Genomic DNA, 11,856 nt, shown 5'->3' on the forward strand with positions numbered 1-11,856 from the left:
GAAGATTAAGAGAAAAAAAAAGGGAAGTCAGCCTCATGGAAGACGGAGCGATAAATGGAATTCCGGGTTCTGCGGAATTCTGTTGCCATGGGGTTGAGAGAAACACACTTTGTGTGGAGTGGGTTATCTTTATTGATTAGCTGCTACCCCCTCAGCCTGACCTACTCTGCAGGGGTGGCGTTGAAAGAGCCGTGCAGGCATCCAGTAAGTAATCATTTTGATTAGCCAGGCTGAGACGAACAGGGCAGGGTGGCCCCCTGCCCTGGAATAAGTGGGTCGTGTAGTCCCAAACAGGACTACCAAAGACACATCTGGAATGGCAGGAAATAGGCTGAATGTTCACGAAAACAAGCAGCATAAATATCCAACCCAATTGTTGCTCTTTGGAGCGAGCACCACTCAGCGAAGCCAGGGTCTGGAAATTGGAGTGGCAGCTTCAAGGTAGGAATATTACGTTGGAAAATCACAGCAAACTCCCCTTCCTGTCTCCCCTCAGGTGATTTCGAAATGGAAAAAGATGAGAGTAAATCAAAACTGCCGTCTGCCTCCGATGGGATCAAAACTCAGGTAAGAGATGGAATTCCATGATTCTGGGCTGCCAAAATCCAATTAACAAAATTAACAGAACAACAAAGTTGGGAGGGTCATGAAATGTCTGCAAGAAAACAACCAAGCTCAGAGAGCACCAAGGACCCCACTGTCCTCCTCCACTCCCTTCCAACACTGATGATGTTCCCTAGTTGGGTCATGAAACGTCTGCAAGAAAACCACCAAGCTCAGAGGGCACCAAGGACTCACATTCCTCCTCCTCTCCTTCTCCTTCTCCTCCTTCTCCTTCTCCTTCTCCTTCTCCTTCCTTCTTCCTTTCCTCCTCCTCTTCCTCCTCCTCCTCTTCTTCTTCTCCTTCTCCTTTTCCTCCTTCTTCCTTCTTCCTTTCCTCCTCCTCCTCCTCCTCCTTCTTCTTCTTCTTCTTTTTCCTCTTCTTCTCCTTCTCCTTCTTCTTCTTCCTCTTCCTCCTCCTCCTCCTCCCCCCCCTCCTCGCCACAAACCCCATTCCTTTCTAGTACTGATGATGTTCCCTAGTTGGGTCATAAAACGTCTGCAAGAAAACAACCAAGAGAGCACCAAGGACCACACAATCCTCCTCCTCCTCCTCCTCTCTGCAAACCCCTCTCCCTTCTAGCACTGATGACGTTCCCTAGTTGGGGGTCCCGAAACATCTGCAAGAAAACCACCCGGTTCAGAGAGCACCCAGGACCCCGTCATTTCAGCCCTGAGCCGCCAACGTTCTTTATTTCAAATCCAAATTCGCCGGAGGTAACTCTGAGCCCTTGTCGTCTTGCAGGAGGCAGCGGACGGCCTGGCTGAAGAAGAGGCAAACTTGAGGAAGGAAGTCGAGCTTTTTCTTCAGGAAGAATTAGATAAACTCTTGGCCGAAAACGAAACCCCCGAAGAAGAAGCTGAGCAGCTGCCCAGGAAAACAAGCCAGGAATCCAAGGCTAGTGAGAAAGCCAGGGGACCTCCCAAGAGGACCAAGGTTGGTGTGGAGCAACCCAGCAGGCTGGAGAAAACGGGGGTCGACGAAGACCTCCTGACCTTGCTGGATGAGCCGTGGGACCTCCTCAAGGAGCCCACCGGGGGCGAGTTGGAGAATCAGTGGGACAATTTATCCATGTTGGATGAATCAATGCTGGAACTGAAGACCAAGGAGATAGAGGTAGGTCCTTCAAGGCAAGAGGAGGCGGCGAAGATCTCAGCGGAGGAGGAGGAGGAGGAGAAGAAGACAGGAGGCGAGGAGAAGGAGGAACGCCTGGTCAAGATGTCGGCCAAGGGGGGACAACACCTCCTGAAGCCCGTCTTCTTAGATTACCTGGAGGAAGAGGATAACTTGAAGGACGGATCCAAGCACAGCTTGTGGTGAGTAGAAGGAGGGGGACAAAAAAAATCCAGCTAGTCCTCAGACTGAACAACAATTCATTTAGTGACTGTTCGAAGTTACAACAGGAAAAAGGTGACTTAACGAGCCTTTTTTGCACTTACAACCCTTGGGGTATCCCCGGGGTCACATGATCAAAATGGAGATGCTCGGAAACTGGCATGTACTTAAGACAGTTGCGGGTCACGTGATTCCCCTTTTGCGACCTTCCCCCATGGGGGAAGCCGGATCCACTTAACAACCGGGTCACTGACTTATCCAACTGCAGCGATTCCCTTAAGAAGCTGAGTTTTGGGGGTTTCCCCCCCCCCTCTGCTTTGCTGTCCTTCCAGGTCCATGCGAAGCAACATCGGGGCAATCTTTGAGCATAAAATTCAGGTAAGGAGGGAAAAAGAAGGGAGGGAGGAAAAAAAATAGGGATGGATGGATGGGTGGGTGGGTGGATGGATGGAAGGAAAAGAAAGAGAAAGGTAAGGAAGGCTGGAGGAAAGGAAAGGGATGGAGGGGACAACATAAGGGCAAGGAAGGGAGGGTGGGAGGAAGGAAGAGAGAGAGAAAGGAAGGAAGGAAGGAAGGAAGGAAGGGATGAAGGAGGGAAGGAAGGACAGAAGAGGTGAAAGGAGGAAAAAATAAGGGCATTGAAGGGAGAGTGGGAGGAAGGAAGGAAGAGAAAGAAAGAAAGAAAGAAAGAAAGAAAGAAAGAAAGAAAGAAAGAGAAAAAAGGAAGGAAGGAAGGAAGAAAAAGAAAGGAAGGGATGAAGAAAGGAAGGAAGAGGGATGAAGGAAGGAAGGAAGGAAGGAAGAGGGGTGAAGGAAGGAAACAGAAGAGATGAGAGGAAGGAAAAATAGGATGGGATAGATTGGAGAAGGGAGGGGAGGGGAGAGGAGAGGGGAGGAGAGGAGAGGGGAGGAAAGAGGGGAGGGGAGAGGAGAGAAGAGGGGAAGGGAGGGGAGGGCCATGGATCCTTGCAAATGTCTTTCCCCCCCCTCAGCATTTGCAAGACCTGAAGGACACCATCCAGAAGAAAAGCATAACCACGCTACCACTTGGTTATTTCACCAAGTAAGTTCCTCCACAGCCCGGACGCAGCATTTTGCAATTTTTTAATTCACCAATGTCTCCCTTAGCGGCACTGTCCTCGGCTTACGGCCACAACTGAGCCCAAATGGGGTCGCCGGCCGAGGACGGCCTGCATTGTGCAAGCTCCTTCAGCAGTTTCTCTCCCACCTGCCAGGCCCTTTGCCACAGAGCCAAAGAGGGAACCTTGAACTTCTTATAAACAGAAGATCGGGATTTATACTTGGCAGGGATTATTTCCTTTTCCCGCTTCTTGCCGTTCCTTTATCCGACTTGGGCGCCCTTGAATGGCTGCCCATCCCATGCCCAAGCCCAAGCCGGAGGCGCTGGACAGGAACGGTCCAGCCAAAGCCGCTGTGCATTAATTGACCCGGAGACTTTCGTCTCTCCTTTAAAGGTTGTCCAAATGCTTCACCAGGAGTGGGGCTGCTGAAAAAGAAGAGGTGGGTGCCGGAATTCCTTGACTGGAACCCTCAGTTTGTTTTTTAACAGGGTGCATCATTCTCTTTCTCCTTCTCCTTTTCCTTCTCCTTCTCCTCCTCCTCCTCCTTTCTTCCTTCTCTTCCTCTTCACCACTCTTTCTCTTTCTCTTCTCCACTTTTCCTCCCCTCTTAGACTTTCTTCTACTTTTCATTCTCCCTCTTTTTTTTCCCTCCTTCCTCTCCACCTCCTTCTTCTTCTCTTCCTCTTCTCATCCATCTTTTCCTTCTTCTTCTCCTCCTTCACCATCCCTTCTCCTTCCCATCCTCTTCCTCCTCCTCTTCACCACTCTTTTCTCTTTCTCTTCTCCACTTTTCCTCCCCTCTTACACTTTCTTCTACTTTTCGTTCTCCTCTCCCTCCTTTTTTCCCTCCTTCCTCTCCACCTCCTTCTTCTTCTCTTCCTCTTCTTGTCCATCTTTTCCTTCTCCTCCTTCCTCCTCCTCCTCCTCCCATCCGCCATCCCTTCTCCTTCTCCTTTAACTGTCCCATTCCATTGCAGCAAACCTCTGAGGACGCAGAGCCACGGGATCAGCCACGGGACTGGATGCCACGGTACGAAACTGCTTGACCACGGGCTGTGCTCGGATTTTCACCCAGAAAAGTGTCCTGTGTGCGAGTTTCATTCTTCCCTGGGAATATGTGGATGGCTGTGGGGGTTATCTGATGGGAGAGGGCTTCATCAGCCTTTCCCCAAACCCTTTTAGAAGTTATTGGCAGTCCTCGGCTTATAACGGTTCATTTAGTGACCGTTCAAACTTACAAGGACACTGAAAAAAGAGGACAGTTTTTCACACTTACGACCGTTGCAGCCTCCCCATGGTCACGTGATCCAAAGTCAACCGCTTGGCAACTGACTCGTATGTATGACGGTTGCCGTGTCCCGGCTGGGTCCCGTCATCCCCTTTTGCGACATTTCTGACAAGCCAAGTCAAGAGGGGGAAGGTCATAAAATGGGGCAATACTCACCAAACAAATGTCTCGCTTAGTAACATGAATTTGGGGCTCACCTTTTGGGTCGTAAGTCGAGGAGGATCTGTAAGGGGCTTTGAAATGCCCGAATGGACATTTTTTTTGCATCGTGCCGGAAAACGAACCCTTAAAACGTTCCTCTGTTTTTCTCTTGAAGATTTATGAAGAAGTCGAAAACCAAAAGGATGGTCGGCTTCCGCACAGTAAGATGTGATTTATTTTATTTTATTTTATTTTGGGTGTAATTATTTTTGGTTTCTGGAAACTTCCTGGACAGCGAGCGGAATTATGTTTGTAAATCTCTATATTGCTGTTCAACCGTTTGCGTGATGTGTAACACCCCCTCTCCCCCAATCTCATAGTAATAAACGTGAGTTTTGCAAAGAGAGGGGGGGTTATATGGGACTGAGCTGTTCTCGAGGACTCTTCTGCCTGGGGGTGATGGTTATTGTAGTCCAGGAGGACGTCAGATTGGGGAAAGCTGACTTGGCGTAAGTGAGTTTCCTAGCAGGACTAATTTTTGGGGTGCTCTGCCTGTCTGATCTGTCCTCCTTACATCTATGTTGTGTGTATGTGCGTGTGTTTGTCTTTGTGTGTATGTGTTTGTATTTTGTAGAAATCCTTGAAGAAATCGCAGCTGGAAAGAGACCAGGTGACAGAGTATGTCCTCTCTGAAAGAAAAAAAAACAAGAAGGATCCCCCTTCCTTCGTCTTTGAAAAAGCAAAAATAAACCTTAAGAAAAGTTTATTTTTAAGCAAAGCCAGGAATTCACCCAAAGGGCCTGGAACATCCACTTAATGGTGCAGACCAAACAGAAAATTGGTAATTTCCCCAGCCAGCATGCTTTAAGATGGCTGGACCAATTCCCAGAATCCCCCATCCGGCATGTTTTAAGAGGGCTGGACTTCAACTCCCAGAATCCCCCAGCCAGTATGCTTTCAGACAGCTGGACTTCAACTCCCAGAATCCCCCAGCCAGCATGCTTTCAGACAGCTGGACTTCAACTCCCAGAATCCCCCAGCCAGCATGCTTTCAGACAGCTGGACTTCAACTCCCAGAATTCCCCATCCAGCATGCTTTCAGACAGCTGGACTTCAGCTCCCAGAATTTCCCATCCAGCATGCTTTCAGACGGCTGGACTTCAACTCCCAGAATTCCCCATCCAGCATGCTTTCAGACAGCTGGACTTCAACTCCCAGAATCCCCCAGCCAGCATGCTGGCTGGGGAATTCTGGGAGCTGAAGTCCACCCATCTTAAAGGGGCTATTGTTGAGAAACATTGTTTTAACTGCTACTAGTTAGTGACTTTATCACTCACTTTTTTTACTCCTGTTAACCGCTTCAGTAACTTCAATATTTTAACAAAAATGGGCAGAGAAAACTTTTCACTGTAGGTTTAAAAAAAAAAAACAACCCAGCTTTCTCCAGCTACTTTGAACCAGCTTTTCTTTTCTTCCAAGATTGTCTAAAATCTTCAGCGAGGATTTCTTCAGGAGCCAAGATCAGGTATGTTTTGCTGGCGGTGGGCGTTATTTTCTTTTATTTGTTTATTCATCTCTTCTTATTCCATTCCATTTGTCCTCTTGCGGGATTTAAAGGGAGGACTGCACACCACCCAAATATTTCCGACTTCCGGTCCTGCATTTTGCAGATTCTCCTCCCCAAAATTCCTTGCAATGTGCAAAGCTGGTCGATGCGGGAAGAGATTGTGGGGGGGAGGCTGGACGCGCGCCCCCCCAGAACGAGGAGCCAAGGGAAGGTCTTTCTCATCTGTTTTGTGTTCTTGCAGAGGGGCTCTGAAGATGTTCTTGATGAAGATCTTCCCCTGAGGTACCCAAACCTTTCTCCAAACAGCGTTCGGGGCCTGAATCACTCGTGGGGGCAAAAGAAATTGGGGTTGGGGGGGAGGGAGGGAGAAGAAACTGGCCATCCTGGTTTGTTCTGACGAGCATTAACGAACTCCATTAATTAGGACACGGAATGGTTCTGCTTACAAGCCAGAACTAAGGACAGGTTTCCTGACCAGGAGGACAATTAACCAGTGGAACGCCTTGCCACCAGAAATTGTGGGTGCTCCCTCACTTTAAGAGACTAGAATGGAGTAGGGTCTCCTGCTTGAGCCAGGGGTTGGACTAGAAGACCTCCAAGGTCCCTTCCAGCTCTGTTATTCTGCTAATCTGCTTTTCCGTTAGCTAAAGAATCTAGCTTTAATTTTGTCTCTGTTCTCCTCCTCTTTCTACGAGTCCTGAGGATTTTCCACAGCAAAATGAAGAGGTAGGAAAAGTGCCAGCCCCCCCACCAAAAGAGTGTGTGTGTGTGTGTGTGTGTGTGTGAGAGAGAGAGAGAGAGAGAGAGATTGAGAAAGAGAGAAAGAGATTGAGAGATTGAGAAAGAGAGATTAAGAGAGAGATTGAGAAAGAGAGAAAGAGATTGAGAGATTGAGAAAGAGATTAAGAGAGAGATTGAGAAAGAGAGAGAGAAAGAGATTGAAGAGATTGAGAGATTGAGAAAGAGAGATTGAGAGAGAGATTGAGAAAGAGAGAGATTGAGAGAGAGATTGAGAAAGATTGAGAAAGACAGAGAAAGATTGAAGAGAGATTGAGAGATTGAGAAAGAGAGAGATTGAGAGAGAGAGAGCGAGAAAGAGATTGAAGAGATTGAAAGAGAGATTGAGAGAGAGATTGAGAAAGAGAGTCAGACCTTTTTGTGAAACTCTCAGCGGAATTTGCAAAATTATCTCTCCCAAATTATCTGCCTTCTCTGATTCCTGCTTGCGTAAATTAACGATGGTATAGAGAGTCCTCGTTCAGTGACCGTTCGCCGTTGCGACGGGGATGATAATGGAACTTTTCCACCAGTCCTTCATTAAGGACCTGGGCAGGTCTGTGGAGCTGAAGTCAGATGGCAAGACACAGTCGAGGTTTCGCTTAGCAACTGCTTCACTTAATGACCAAATGACCAGTTCCTATTAGGGTTGTTAAATGAGGACTAGCTTTATCTTATCACTGGGCCATCCTTTTTACAACTGCATTTCGTTTTTCTGAGCCTTGAGCTCTCCCCCAGTACCCCATGCCTTACCATTACGGTATATATACTAAATATTTTTTTAAATTTTTTCTTTCTGAATGCTTTTTCTATGTCTTTTCTTATTTCCCCATTTTCCTAGGAGTTGAAACAAACACAGGAGGAGACCAAAAAACAGGAGGATGAGTCTATTTTTTCCTATCCAGGTAACAGAAACATCTGTGAATAAATGCCGGAGAATTTAAAATATTGCTGAAATGATTGCCGGCGCAATTACAAGGAGCCCTTGATTTACCACGGTTCGTTTAAGGACAGGCTCTGAAAAAAGGGACTTGTGACCGTTTTTCACACTTGCGACCGTTGCAGCCTCCCCATGTGATCAAAATTCAGACGCTCGGCGACTGACTCACATTTATGACGGTCCCAGAGTCCCGGGATCACGTGATCCCCTTTTGCGATCTTCTGGAAAGCAAAGTCAATGGGGAAGCCAGATTCGCTTCACAACTTTAACAACTGCCGTGATCCCCTTAGCAACTGTGGTTAGAAGGGTCATAAACGGGGGAGGAATTCACCATTATCTTGCCTAGCGACAGAAATTTTGCGTTCGGTTGCGGTCGTAAATGGAGGACCGCCTGAATTGGCTTGTCAGCTAATTCTCAGCTAATTCTAAACAGCCGTCTCTCAGAAATGGTACAAAGTCTCCTGCTTAAGGAGTGGGTTGGACTAGATGACCTCCAGGGTCCCTTCCAACTCTGTTATTCTATTCTATTCTATTCCATTCATTCCTTATTCTGTTCTATATTCTATATTCTATTCTATTCTATTCTAATTTTCTATTTCTATTCTATTCTATTCTAATTTCCTATTTCTATTTCTATTCTATTCTATTCTAATCTAATTTCGTATTTCTATTTCTATTTCTATTCCTATTCTAATTTCCTATTTCTATTCTATTCTATTCTATTCTATTCTATTCTATTCTATTCTATTCTATTCTATTCTATTCTATTCTATTCTCCAGCTCTCAAAGCAGATCTGCTCCTTGCAGCTTTCATAAAAGTATGAAGTCACCAACAAACCAGCATCAAAAAATTTAGAAATATCCAATTCCGATTCGTTCTTAACTTTTGGCCGCCAGCGTCCTCCCTGGCTTCTGCGCCCGTCTGCCAACTGCACACGTCATGTCGAGACGCATAATACGGGCAGACAAAATCCCAAGGCGGAGAGAGCCGGCCGATTGCAAATTGACTCACTTCTTGCACTCAACATAATGCGCTAGAGACTTCCAGGCACTGTTCACCTGGAAAGGCTCGCGGCCCGCATTCCGGTAAGCCTTCCCAGGTGAAACAAACCGGAGACGCGAACACATTAACAGGATTTTGCAGGCCTAAAAGTGCACCTCTTCCCTGCCCCCTCCCCCTTTACAGGCCAAGACACTAGGGAGGGTCTCTTCTCTTTTTCCAGGCCACAGCTGAGCCCGAACTTTCTGTTGCTAAACGAGGCAGTAAGTCAAGGACGATCGCAATCCCCCCTTAAAATCCGTGGACGCCTTATGCCCATTTTAGAGAAGGGAACACCTAAGTCTTCCAATGATACTGAACCCTTGAACTTGCTTAGTTTTTCTCCTCCTTCTCTCCTGTCCAGATGTTCCTAGTTCTTCGTGGTTCATGGGACAGGGAATCAGTCCCAGGCAAATGGGCCACTCCCGGGAGTTTCCAGAGTCCGTTTTTAAGGTGAGTGTGAAGCGGGAAAAGAAGAGCACCTGACTTCAAAACATTTGGGCAAAACTGGGGCAGGTTTGGGAGGAACATTTCTGAAAGTCGGCAAATATGGATATATACATATTTTATCTCACTGGGGATTTTTCTCCAGCTGGAAGGATCTTAGCTATTTTTTATTTATATAATACTTCAGATTCAAGGTGTTTCTCAGCCTTGGCAACTTTTAAGATGGGTGGACTGCAACTCCCAGAATCCTCCAGGAAGCCTGTTTTAAGATGGATAGACTTTAGCCCGCAGAATTCCCCAGCCAGCATCCTTTAAGATGGGTGGACTTCTGGAATTCCTCAGCCAGCTTGCTTTAAGAGGGATGGATTTCAACTCCCAGAATCCCCCAGCCAGCATCCTTTAAGATGGGTGGACTTCCACTCCCAGAATTCCCCAGCCAGCGTGCTTGACTACAACTCCCAGAATTCTCCATCCAGTCTGCCTGGCTTAAGAATTCTGGGAGTTGAAGTCCACACACCAAGTCATCTGCCTGGTGACTTTATTTGGCAGTTGATGGGATAGCTTGGTTGGGTCTTAACTCGAATTGTGCTAATTTCTTTTTGTGTTGTTTTTTATTTTCAGTGCCCCCCAAATATGGGATATTGGGTGTTTTGAAAAGGTTAGAATGATAGACGAGCATAGTGAGTTAAGAGGAAAAAGTGGTGAATTTAACCAGGCAGGGAAGGTGCTGAATTGAATAAATATAAATACAAATACAAAATTAGCTTTCATTTGTTTTTTTCTTTTCTTTTTTCTAGGAAAAAGCGTATAAACAGAAATTTGCCAAGCACGAGCGGGACTCTAAAGTGTCGGTGAGTTTTTGGTGTCCTCCTGATTTATACTTTCCGCATCTCCTCTTGGTGATGTTTCCTATCCCCGTGCCTGATTCAGTCGAAAGGCTCCTCCAGGGGCCATAGAGTTTCCTTCCTCTCTGCTTTCTTTCTTCCCCAATTTTATCCGTAGCGCAATCAGACCCAGCTCTGGATCTGGCTGGGATTGGAATATTAATTCATATTTTCAGTTTATTTTCATTCCTTTTGCAAATCCGATGCAGCCATTGAACGCGCTCGTCCTTTCCCTGCAAAAGACAGTTCCCGGGAAACACCCCAGTGCCCATCGCCCACAGCAAAGTGGAAATGCGATTCTCCCACCTGCGGCTGGAAATTAAAAGTGGCCGGTGATCCGCAATCTGAAATTTGCAGAATTCGGAGTGCCCATTTGGGAGAAATGTTGGGATTTTAAGTCGGTCAAACCTTGGGTGATGTTCCTAACCCCGCAACGGGTGTCTGCAGAGGAACAGGGGTCAAAATGTAGAACTTGGCTTTGACCCGAGGCTGAGGGCTGCCATTTTGACTTTTTTGACCCTAACTGCCTTGCTCTCTCTCAGGTACCTCTGCCTCTGCAAGAACTGATGGAGGAGGAAATCTTGGCCATTTTAAAGGCGACGCTGCTGGGTGAGTTGACTAAACGAGCGGATCTTTATTAGCAAAAAGCAGAAATCAAAGGTACAACCGAAAAGCCAGGGTGGGCAGTCCTTGACTTAGCACCGTTTGTTTAGTGTCCATCCAAAGTTACCACGGCACTGGAAAAAGGGACTTACAACCAGTCCTTGAATTACAACTGGTCCCCGAATTACAACCGGTTCTCAACTTACAACTGGTCCTTAAATTACAACCGGCTCTTGAATTACAACTGGTTCTCAACTTACAACCGGTCCTTGAATTACAACCGGTTCTCGAATTACAACCGGTTCTCAAATTACAAGTGGTCCTTAAATTGCAACCGGCTCTTGAATTACAACCAGTTCTCAACTTACAACTGGTCCTTGAATTACAACCGGTTCTCAATTTACAACCGGTTCTCGAATTACAACCGGTCCTTCAATTATAACCAGTTCTCAAATTACAACCGGTTCTTAATTTACAACCGGTTCTCAATTTACAACCGGTTCTCGAATTACAACCGGTTCTCGAATTACAACCGGTCCTTCAATTATAACCAGTTCTCGAATTATAACCGGTTCTCAATTTACAACCGGTCCTTGAATTACAACCGGTCCTTGTTTTCTTCTCCTTCCCTACTCAAGATTACCAGAAAAAACTCGGGGCGCATCACCCCCTCACCGGGCAGATGGAGCAGCAGGTGGACAAGCTGCACCTGCTGTTGCAAGGAAGAGGAATCGTCTGAGCCCCCCCACCAGGCCCGGGAGGGTCCCGCCTCCCCCTTCTCCGTCTGTCCGTCTCGGGAAGCCCCCGGTCTCCGCTCTTGCCAGCTCCCCCAAACTGGGAAGTAAAGGAGTAAATTTAGCTTTTTTTTTTTTTTCTTAAATTGCAACCTGTTCTCTTTTTGGTCAATAAAAGTCTCTCCGTTTTATCCCAGCGTTTTTCAAGCTTGGCGGCTCAAAGATGGCAGACTTTAGTTCCCAGGATTCCCCAGTCAGCAGGCTTTAAGAGGGGTGGACTTCTCCTCCTCCTCTTCCTCTTCCTCTTCCTCCTCTTCCTCTTCCTCTTCCTCCTCATGCACCATCCCTTCTCCTTCTCTTGCTTCTCCTCCTATCTCCTTCTCCTTCTCTCCCTCCTTCTCTGCCTTCCTTCTCCTTC

General features: G+C 46.9%; 1 protein-coding gene across 1 annotated transcript; it reads left to right on the forward strand.

The window, feature by feature from the left end:
* The first annotated feature begins 189 nt into the window (after positions 1–189).
* Positions 190–11,785, forward strand: LOC120317021 (cilia- and flagella-associated protein 251-like). Its single transcript, XM_039363250.1, has 17 exons — positions 190–204; positions 497–567; positions 1,346–1,917; positions 2,269–2,314; positions 2,929–2,999; positions 3,412–3,457; positions 3,996–4,048; positions 4,623–4,668; positions 5,082–5,125; positions 5,927–5,972; positions 6,256–6,296; positions 6,710–6,740; positions 7,633–7,696; positions 9,135–9,223; positions 10,015–10,068; positions 10,644–10,710; positions 11,343–11,785. Exons 2-17 carry the CDS (start codon positions 508–510, stop codon positions 11,441–11,443), a joined length of 1,431 nt encoding a protein of 476 aa, XP_039219184.1. The 5' UTR covers positions 190–204; positions 497–507; the 3' UTR covers positions 11,444–11,785.
* The last annotated feature ends 71 nt before the right edge of the window (positions 11,786–11,856 follow it).

Source organism: Crotalus tigris, unplaced genomic scaffold (genome assembly GCF_016545835.1).
Source record: "Crotalus tigris isolate CLP2741 ecotype Arizona unplaced genomic scaffold, ASM1654583v1 scf7180000019553.37968852642:3898890, whole genome shotgun sequence".
Lineage (NCBI taxonomy): Eukaryota > Metazoa > Chordata > Lepidosauria > Squamata > Viperidae > Crotalus > Crotalus tigris.